This window comes from Danio rerio, chromosome 13 (assembly GCF_049306965.1).
Source record: "Danio rerio strain Tuebingen ecotype United States chromosome 13, GRCz12tu, whole genome shotgun sequence".
Taxonomy (NCBI): Eukaryota; Metazoa; Chordata; class Actinopteri; order Cypriniformes; family Danionidae; genus Danio; species Danio rerio.
In genome coordinates, this window is record NC_133188.1 from 1805001 (window position 1) to 1816134 (window position 11134).

General features: G+C 42.1%; 1 protein-coding gene across 3 annotated transcripts in view; it reads left to right on the forward strand.

The window, feature by feature from the left end:
• The window catches only part of bmp5 (bone morphogenetic protein 5), a 34829-nt gene extending 26138 nt beyond the window's left edge, over nt 1-8691 (forward strand). Inside the window, exons 4-8 of one of the 3 annotated variants that reach the window (XR_012388521.1) lie at nt 1428-1791; nt 3273-3645; nt 3715-5933; nt 6012-6122; nt 7888-8691. Coding sequence is in view for 2 of the 3 variants with exons in the window: in NM_201051.1 (NP_957345.1) it covers nt 1428-1625; nt 5857-5933; nt 6012-6122; nt 7888-8037 (536 nt within the window). In the remaining variant the exon portion in view is untranslated. 3 annotated transcript variants of the gene reach the window in all.
• The last annotated feature ends 2443 nt before the right edge of the window (nt 8692-11134 follow it).

Below are 11134 nucleotides of genomic sequence, written 5' to 3' on the forward strand. Positions count from 1 at the left end.
AGGTGTTTCCCACTACTGGGTTGCAGCTATAAAGGCATCCACTGTGTAAAACATATGCTGGAATAGTTGGCGGTTCATTCCGCCGTGGAGACCCATGATAAATAAGGGACTAAGCTGAAGGAAAATTAATGAATGAGTTTCTAGATAACTATAGTTTCTAGTTACCTAGATAGTTTTAAGGACTATAGTTAATTTCTCTAATGATGCATCATATGGTTAAGGGGTTAGTCCAGGAGTGGGCAAACTTGATTCTGGAGGGCCGGTGTCCTGCATAGTTTAGCTCCAACCCTATTCAAACAAACCTCATTATAGAGTTCAAGTGATTATGAAGACACTGATTAGTTTGTTCAGGTGTGTTTGACTAGTGTTGGAACAAAACTCTACAGGGACACCGGCCCTCGAGGATCAAGTTTGCCCATCCCTGAGTTAGTCAGTGAATGGGAAATGAGATTAAATATACTGGAAAATGGGATGTGTTTTATATTTAATATTATTTTATAATGGTACATCTGCCAGATAAACGTTACTCCATGTTGTCCCTGCTGAAAAATCCAGCTTAAACCAGCCTAGGCTGGTTGGCTGGTTTTAGCTGGTTGACCAGCCTGGATTTAGAGGGGTTTTGGCCATTTCCAGGCTGGTTTCCAGCCATTTCCAGCCTGGTTTAAGCTGGTCTGGCTGGAAAATGACCAGCTAAATCCAGCTAAAACCATCTTGACCAGCCTGATTTAAGCTGGACATAGCTGGTTTTAGCTGGGTTCCCATCCTGGCTAGGCTGGTCAAGCTGGTTTTAGCTGGTCATCTCCCAGCCTGACCAGCTAAGACCAGGCTGGAAATGGCTGGAAACCAGCCTGGAAGTGGCCAAAACCCCTCTAAAACCAGCCTGGTCGACCAGCTAAAACCAGCCAACCAGCCTAGGCTGGTTTAAGCTGTTTTTTCGGTAGGGGTTCGTTTGCTGGGGAATTTAATAAATGATAACCATTTGGTCACTTTGAAGGCACTATAATATTTTAGACAGAGCGATATTGTTTTAATTATTGTTGCATTCCCTTTTTACTGGAAATAAGAACCATAAAGTGCAGCTGTTTTCATTTTCCTTTCACATAGTCATTATTTCAGCCTAAAAACAGACACGTTTACCGATGTGAGACTTCACAAAAGGATCATCTTTGAGTCACGGCTACACCCAGTTTTTCCTCTTTCTTAAATGGGAACCTGATGCTGTGAAGTCGCCTGCTTTTCAAGATCGTTTTTCAGCTCACTTTGACATGTAGACAATCACTACGGTATCTGTGTGTGTGGACTGTAGAACCTGTCATACACAGTTGTGATGATTCCACCACCCAAGAAGAGGTTTCCGTGTCTCACTCGTGGCTGTTTGACTAATGCGGATCTCTGTAATCAGATGCAAACATCCGTCTGCTTTCCAGGTAGAAGCATCAACATGAAATCTGCTGGCATCATCGGCAGGAACGGACCTCAGTCCAAACAGCCGTTCCTGGTGGCTTTTTTCAAAGCCAGCGAGGTTTTGCTTCGTTCTGTGAGAGCCACGGGAAGCAAGAAGAAGAGCCACAACAGAAACAAAAGCAAAACACAAGCGAAATCAACACCAGCTCTCAAAAGCGGAGGTACAGTGGAGATTTACTGTATTCTAAAACACTCACATTCAGTGCAAGCAGTGCTAGCTGAACTTCCAGCAATACATCGGCTTCATTTCACAACTGATTTAGATAGCCAACTTGATAGAAGACATCTCAATGCAGGAACTGTGTTCCGATTGGCATGTTCCCTATAGTAGGGGTGTTCGGTTCCGGGTTTTTTGGAGTCGATTCTAATTCTCGACTTCTAATTGTGGAGACAGTGGAATCTCTGTCTCTGTAAATATAATTTTATAATAAAGTGTACTTTTAAATAAGTTTTGTGCAATATGTTCATTGTAATTATACAAGGTTGTGTTAATAGAACGGCATATGCCGGAAGAAGAGGAGTGAGTCAGAACACTGCCTTGGCTATATTTTTTCTTTTAAAATCCTCTTTTTAAAACAAATTTCATTTGTTATTAATTGCATCTTAATTTTAATGTATGTAATTTGTAATTATCTACAAAATAAACAAAAATAGCCTAAATATTAGAGCTGAAAGTGCATCCAGGGCCAAAAAAACTAAACAAAAAAAAAACAATATCTATTGTCAGATTTTGTCAATAAATAAATCTAGTCATTATGATTAATATTTATTTATTTGTTAAATAATAAATAAATATTTTTACTTGAACAACCAATAACATAACATACCGGCAGCTCTCTCTCTGCAACTCTCACATGGTCGCCCACTGAAGCTAAGCAGGGCTGCGCCCGGTCAGTACCTGGATGGGAGACCACATGGGAAAGCTAGGTTGCTGCTGTAAGTGGTGTTAGTGAGGCCAGCAGGGGGCGCCCAACCTGCGGTCTGTCTGGGTCCCAATGCCCCAGTATAGTGACAGGGATGCTATACTGCTTAGGGAGCGCCGTCTTTCAGATGAGACATTAAACCGAGGTCCCGACTCTCTGTGGTCGTTAAAAATCCCAGGATGTCCTTCGAAAAAGAGTAGGGGTTTAACCCTGGCATCCTGGCCAAATCTGCCCACTTCATGATCCATCATGGCCTCCTAACCCTCCACATATTCCAATTGGCTTCATCTCTGTCTCCTCTCCACCAATCAGCTGGTGTAAGGGCTGGCGCAATAAGGCTGCCGTCACGTCATCCAGGTGGATGCTGCACACTGGTGGTGGATGAGGAGATTCCCCCCATTGTGTAAAGTGCTTTGAGTGCCCAGAAAAGCGCTATATAAATGTAAGGAATTATTATTATTATTATTACATCATAAATTTACCTGCTTATGTAAGAAGCCGATCCGCTCCAAATGTGCACACGTATGCTATATTTCCTTTATAACACAGCAAACTTGACATCACAGGCAGATCATCTTTAAAACTAAATTGCAAAAAGGTGTGTTATATAGGAATTTGAAATCGAAAGCAAACTTCATTCTGCAGCACCATTTATAATAGCTAAAAATATGCATGGTCGCGAAATGCAAAAGCATAAAACATGTGAACACGCATTCAAAGCGAGTGCCTTCTATATTCATCATACTCGAGAAAGAGCATATAACTGTAGCATGTATCCGCTTCGTTCAGGTCAGACTTGACTCTGGGAGTCGATTTAGGTACTAGGTCCATTGAGAGTCAAGGAATTGACTCTTTTGGAGTTGACTCCCCATCCCTACAACTTAGTATTCACACCTCTCTGTCGTCTCCTTCTTTTCCTCTCTGTTTTAAATTAAGTATACTTCAAGATCTGCCAAAGATTTGCACTGCTGTTTACAGAAGTGTGACGGGTTATTTTAAAGGTGCTTTATGCAAGTTGGGCAGCACGGTGGCTTAGTGGTTAGCACTGTCGCCTCAGAGCAAGAAGGTCGCTGATTCAAGTCCCAGGCATTTCTGTGTGGAGTTTGCATGTTCTCCTTGTGTTTTCTCCGGGATGGTGTGGGTTTTCACCACAGTCCAAACACATGCGGCATTGGAGAATTAACTAAACTAAATTGTCCGTAGTGTGTGTGAATGAGTGTATATGGGTGTTTCCCAAGACTGGGTTGCGGCTGGAAGGGCATCCGCTTCGTGAAAGATATGCTGGAATAGTTGGCGGTTCATTCCACTGTGGCAACCCCTGAAATAGAGACTAAGCCGAAGGAAAATAAATGAACGTTTTTGACTCTTCCAAATCAGAAAGATACCGTAATATTTGCAGATATTCAAGAAACAAAAGCATCTAAATGCTTTTAACGAATGGCTAAAAAATTTGCCATTTATTCTCCTTTAAAATATGTGCGATCTGTGTTAAAATGCCGCTCTTTGTTTTGATCTCTATAACCAGCCGACTGCCAGTTTAACCATTTATATTTCAGCACACTTGGTTGCCTTGGTGGAAAACAGTGTACTTCATTTCAGGCATGAAGGCTGAAACTGTGACCTCGAGAAGATACTAGCAGCCTCCAAAACGCAGACGCAGATTCAGATTTATAAATGTAAATATTTGCTGATCGGCTTTACAGTGCAAGGTTTGATTTTTAGGCATCCTTGTGCCCTATTGGTGTCATCGATTTAGCAACCTTTGTGTGCGTCAAGTTAGAGGAGGAAGGGCTGGGTACCAAAAATTAGGGCCAATCCCAATTCTACCCCTTAGCCCTTCCCCTTACCCCTATCCCTCATTTTGTTCATCCATGAAAGGGGTGCAGTGTCCTAATTCACTTTAGCTTGAAGTCGTAGGGCTAAGGGGAAGGGCTGGATAGCCCTTGAAATGGAGACTTTCCAGGACTACACTAGAAACCAAGGGGTACTAAAATTTCCCAGAAAACAGCAGCTACAACGCCAACATGGCTGCGAGACACACAGATTTAAGTAATCATTATTAAGAGTTTTTATAACCAACAAACACACAGTACTTTAATATATTCGAAAGTCTTCGTTGTTTACGGTCATACTTAAAAAAAAAAAAAATTACAAAACACCTGCTAAATTTGGCTAAAATTATCTAAAATCCACAATAATAACTCCTGTATAGTAGTCCTTCAAGATACTTTCACATCTGTCACTCGATGGCACACCAATCCCCTGTTAGAAAAGTGTAGTGGCTGGGAATGAGCTGTTTGCAGTGTCTGGTATAACGTTAATGTTGTTTTCTTGTGTTTATGAATGCAAATATGGCTACGGTGTAAATACGCAGTACAGTTTACGAGCTTATTCCCACGTTCTGTAGTTAGGATTACATGATATCGTTGCCGGCGACGCAGTGGCGCAGTAGGTAGAGCTGCCACCACATAGCAAGAAGGTCCGATCCTCGGCTCAGTTGGCGTTCTGTGTGGAGTTTGCATGTTCTCCCTGCGTTCGTGTGGGTTTCCTCCGGGTGCTCCGGTTTCTCCCACAGTCCAAAGACATGCGGTACAGGTGAATTGGGTAGGCTAAATTGTCCGTAGTGTATGAGTGTGTGTGTGAATGAGTGTGTGTGTGGATGTTTCCCAGGGATGGGTTGCAGCTGGAAGGGCATCCGCTGCGTAAAAACGTTCTGAATAAGTTGGCAGTTCATTCCGCTGTGATGACCCCAGATTGTTGAAGGGACTAACCCGACAAGAAAATGAATGAATGATATCGTTGCCTTTGGTGATTTCCTGAAGACAAAAATAGTGCAACTGGAATAACTACAACAGTTGCCGTCGTCAAACTCGTATGAAGTAAGAGCTTGTGATGACATTTGATGATGTGTGCAGGTGTTGTAGTGCTGTCCCATTTCTTAGGGGTAGATTTGAAGCCCTTCCTGTTCACACTCTGTTTCAAGGGCCAAGTGGAAGGGGTAGGGATAGAAAAATAGAATTGGGATTAGGCCTAAACCTGCAGTTGGATTGCAATATCTAGTTTCATACTGCTCCTTTTAACGTAATCATGAGACTTGCATAAGTCACATCTTGCACGCTTTAATACCCATTGAACATGCTTCTGTCGAATTGCAATCATGGCAGCATATGTTCACTTTGTAGGGCACTTATAATTGATTGGAACAAACCTCTGAAGTGGTAAGAAATACATACAAAAAATACAGAGCGTGGTATCGCAAGGATCAGGACCACTGTACCTGCAGAGCTTACCTGATGTTTGGTGAATGTATGACCGAAATCACAGTATTTACTTCATTCAGAGTCTGTATACAAAGCGATGGTGGCAGCTGCAAACAGAGAGCACAGTGAGCCCACACACACTCCTAGACTAAACACCAGCACTGCTTCAGTGTCTGAACACTCAACATCCGCTTTGTGCCGTTATCTAGATCAGAACACCAGTGAACAGAGGCAAGCCTGCAAGAAACACGAACTCTACGTCAGCTTCCGGGATCTGGGATGGCAGGTAAACACTCGCTAGGGTTTGGTCGATTACGGGGCGCTTGAATTCAGACAATTCATCTCTGGCCGTCTCTCGTTTCAGGACTGGATTATTGCTCCAGAAGGCTACGCTGCCTTTTACTGTGATGGAGAATGTTCATTTCCACTGAACGCACATATGAATGCCACGAATCATGCCATTGTGCAGACCTTGGTAAGTGCCTGTTTTTAACACTAGAACTACTCAAGTTCTACGACTACAAGATTGACCACTACAAGCATTTGAAGCTTCTTTTAAGATTTTTGAAATAGATTTTGGTTGTCAAATTGTATAAAGCCATTGCCCTAAAAGTACAATCTTAAAAAAATACACTGTAAAAATATAGTTCAACAGTGCATAACATAAATAAAAGATTTAAAGAATCTGGAGGAATTTCAGTACATAAAGGGCAAGGGCGCAAGCCTAAGCTGAACAATCCTGATCTCCAATCCTACATCAAGAATCGTCATTCATCACCACATGGGCTCAGGACTACTTCGACAAACCTTTTTCAAGTACCACAATACTTAGTTACATCCACAAATGCCAGTGAAAACGGTGCTGTGCCAAAAGCAAGCCCTATGTTAACAGTGTCCAGAAGCACGGTCGTCTTCTCTGGGCTCGGAAGCATCTGGAATGGACCATCACACAGTGAATACTGCGCTCAGATGAATCAGTATTTCAGGTATTTCGGGTGGAATAGACGCTGTCTGCTCTGGACCAAAGGAGGATGCAGACTGTTACCAGCAACAAGTTTAAAAGCCAGGGTCTTTAATGTTATGGGGTCGTGTCACTGCCCTTGGCAAAGGTAACTTGCATTTTTATGATGGCACCATTAATGCTGAAAAGTACATAGAGAATTTGGAGCACACCATGCTGCCTTCTTTTCCAGGGATGCTCAATGCATATTTTACCAAGACAATGCAAAACCACATTCTGCACACATTACAAAGTCCTGGCGGTAGAGGAAGAGGATACAGATACTTGACTGGCCTGCCTGCAGTCCTGACCTGTGTCCAATAGAGAATGTGTGGCGCATTTCGTAACGAAGACCAAGTACTTTAACTTTAAGTGTTGCGAATAGGATTGGCAACATTACAGAGTGGTAAATGCTCTACCGTTTTAGAAATGGGTTGCAGGAACCGAAACTGGAATACGTGTTTATTTTGGAAACAAAAAGACTATAAAAATCACGAGCAACACATAATGTTTGTTGTATTGTCTGCGATGAAATGCAAGTGAAAGTAAATTTAGAAACCACTATCTTGATGGTTCTGTTGGTCTCGTCTGTGAAATATGGGCCTTTTTTTTTGTATTCTCTATTGAATTCGGATCAGGTGATTGGCTGGGCCGTTCTACAGCTTGATTTCCTTTCTCTGAAAGCATCTGAGAGTCTCCTTGGCTGTGTTTTGGATCATTGTCTTGCTTTAATGTCTACTCTGGTTTCATCTTCATCCTCCTGCTGATGTAGATGTTGGACTTCAGCTGATATTCATTGACACTGAGCAAAGGAAAAGGATTGCTGAAGAACTACTAGAGAGATTTCAGCTGCTGTCTGGGCTTTCCATATCTTTTTACATTTCCCTTTCTTCATGTGTTTTATTCTTTTTCCCTGCTTCATTAAATTTTATTACAAATAATTTAGATTTGTTGTCTTTTCATATACAGATTTCTTTGGTTGTTACCAACATCCAGGGAAAGTTTTCATGTCAACGACCCCTTTAGAAATAAGTTTTCTGAGAAAAATGGTTATGAATTCAATATAGAAGAATTGGCACAACATAACGGGAATGGGAAATTGTTTGTTTTGCGTGTTTTGGCTTATTTCCATAGTGTTGTGAACTAATTTTTGAATTGTGTTGTGCACTACTGGGTCATTCTATATATGCACATGATTGCTAATAAAGACTAAACGCACTATTGTTTTTCCTCATCGTAGGTCCATCTGATGTTTCCGGATAACGTGCCAAAGCCTTGCTGTGCTCCGACCAAACTGAACGCCATCTCTGTGCTGTATTTCGACGACAGCTCCAATGTTATTCTGAAGAAGTACAGGAATATGGTGGTGCGGTCCTGTGGGTGTCACTGAGAGAAGACGGTGTCGTATTGCTGGATTTAAGAACATATCAAGAGAAATAGTTTTGAGATTTGATGTACAGTATTATGTATATATTAGCTCATAATTCCTCTTATTTATTTGGCTTTGTTTTGTTATAAGATGTAGTTCAGTTATAACCTGGTTACCACTCTCACCACACATTCATGGCTCATTGCTGTTTCTCTCAGAGTATTTCAATGAGGTGAAAAAGTTAGAGAGCGTCTTATAAACGTCCTTTGTTTCAAAGACATCATCAATTCATCAGCGACCACTCCAAAAAACAAAACTGCTGCTATTGTACGACAGAAATGTAAGCAAACAAAGAACAGCCATATTGAAATTTGCAAACCAAAACAGTTTTTCTTTAATTTAGTCATTGTAGTATTGTTTTAAAAGCACTGAGAATGTCTTAGGACTCTGTAGTACATATTTCCTCAAGCAGCCCAAAGTATTGCAGCCCGCAGTTACTGATGATGTTAGTTTGCTGTAGATGTCAGTGGGTGGATATGCAAAATCAAATATTCTTTCTCCTTATATACACACACACACTTGTATTTGTACTCTGAGTAATATATTTTTGGGAAGATATTGCATTTATTGTTTTAGAACCATGTTTGTATGTCATTAAATCTATTTTCCAATATATTTCTCTGTGTCTGTCTCGAACACGGTCTACTCAACATTGTGTTTGTTGCAGGTTGTACATGACTAAGCTAGAACTCATTCATTCAATCATTTTCTCTTTGGCTTGTATTTTTACACAGCAGATGCCCTTCCAGGCACAACCAACACTGGGAAACACCTATACACTCTTGCATTCACACACATACACTACGAACATTTTAGCTCATTCACTCATAGCGTATGCTTTTCGACTGTAGGGGGGCACCCGGAGAAAACCCATGCGGACACGAGGAGAACATGCAACCTTCACACAGAAATGCCAACTGACCCAGTCGAGGCTCGAACCAGTGACCTTCTTGCTGTGATTATGCTACCCATTGCGCCACCGTGACGCCTTATCTAGATTTTTAAATCAAAAACACTAGCTAAAAATGGGTAATAATACACAAATGTTTGCAATCCACTTTATTAGCTAACCAACACTTTAACTTAACCCTAAACATCTTAAACCACCCCTTGAACTGGCTTATACCAATAAATCCTAGCACTATATTTTACTTTGAATGGCTGACGTCAGGCGTTGCCAAACTGCATTGTGGATCCGTCGGCACCAAATCAGAGGGGTTACTCCCTGCAAAAGTTGGGACTTGCTCAACTTTTCAAGCGGGGACGGAAGCATCAGCCAATCAGGTCGCTGTATGCAAATACACCAGCTCAGACTCTGGCCTATTGCTGACTAAATTCATTGGGTAACGCTTATATGACGATCGCGCCAGCCCCAACTTCAGAGTTTGGGCTATGAGTCCTTTAGGGTGGGGCTATTAGTCATTTAGGGCGGGGCTATCAGTTCTTTAGGATGGGGCTATCACTCTTTTAGGGTGGGGTTATTAGTCCTTTTGGGTGGGACTATCAGTCTTTAGAGGCAGGACTATCTGTCCTTTAGAGCGGAGTTATCATTGGATGGGGCTATTAGTCCTATTAGTCCTTTAGGGGCGGGGCTATCAGTCATTTGAGGCTGGGCTATCAGTTCTTTAGGGTGGATCTATCAGTCATTTTGTAGTGTGGGCGGGGCTATCAGTCCTTTAGTGTGGGACTATCAGTCATTCAGGGTGGGGCTGTCAGTCCTTTATGGCAGGGCTATCAGTCATTTGGGGCGGGGTTATCAGTCCTTTAGGGTGGGACTATCAATCCTTTAGGATGGGGCTTTAAGTTATTTAGGGCAGGGCTATCAGTCATTTGGGGCGGGGTTATCAGTCTGTTAGGATGTGATTATTAGTCCTTTAGGGTGGAGCTATCAGTCCATTAGGTCAGGTCTATCAGTCCTTTAGGGTGTGATTGTCAGTCATTTAGGGCAGGAATTTCAGTCCTTTAGGGCGGGGCTATCAGGCATTTAGGGCAGGACTATCAGGCATTTAGGGCGGGGCTATCAGTCCTTTAGGGCGGGACTATAATTTCTTTAGAGTGGGACTATCCGTTATTTAAGGCGGGGCTATCAGGGGGTCTAATTTTTACTTTGAATTAGTCCATTCGTCATTCCTCCTTAATTCTTTAACAACACCCCTTCTTTAACAATCCAATCGGTTCCAAAAGAACATAATCATGCACCACCCTACATTTTTTTTCTAATTTAAGTAACAAGTGGAAAAAGCACAATCTTAATTTTCATGGCAACTTTAAGAGCCAGAAACTGAGCGTCTCCATGTGTTAATTGAAAGCAGTGCTCAGGGTGCACCCAGATGTTATGTGGTCCCGAGCTAAAACGAGTGTTGACGTCCAGTGCATAGCGGAGGCCACCTGCTAACTTAAGTTTTTCGCGGCATGGATGATTTGCATTCCTGCGGCCTGCTGCCCTGCATGATTACTCCTGCTGCTTCACAATCCCATCTACTGTTTAATATTGTGGATTCTGGCCAGTTCCACTAAACGTCTTCCTTTCTGCAACACCAGGCTCAGTATGAATGCCGCTGTTTTAAGGAATCAGTGCCAGGGAGCAGAGTTTCAGAGCGTAAGCCTGTCGCCACATGAAAGAGGTGAGGGATCGCTGGTCAATATAGTGAGTGAGTATAGATGAGCATACCATCACACATATGGACACAATCCATCAGATTGGGACGCTTCAGGTCCTTGGATGATCATTTGATCTTTACGCTTTATCTAAATGACATTGTTTACATGGTTAATATTAGAATGTGTATCTGTAGTGACAGCACGTAAGAGTGGGTGCAGCTGTTGGAATATTGTTTGCTAGAGAATTCCAGTCTTATTCATTAGGCAAGTCATTGTATAACAGTTTTCTGAAGACAATCGAAAACAAATACTGCTTAAGGGGGCTAATAAAATTGAACCAGAGCCCGCCCTCTCTATAAGCGAAATAAGCGGCTGCTTTGGGCCCCACCACCACTAGAGGACCCCCTATATGAAATCATTTTTTTTGCATTTTACAAATTATCTTCATTGACAGTGC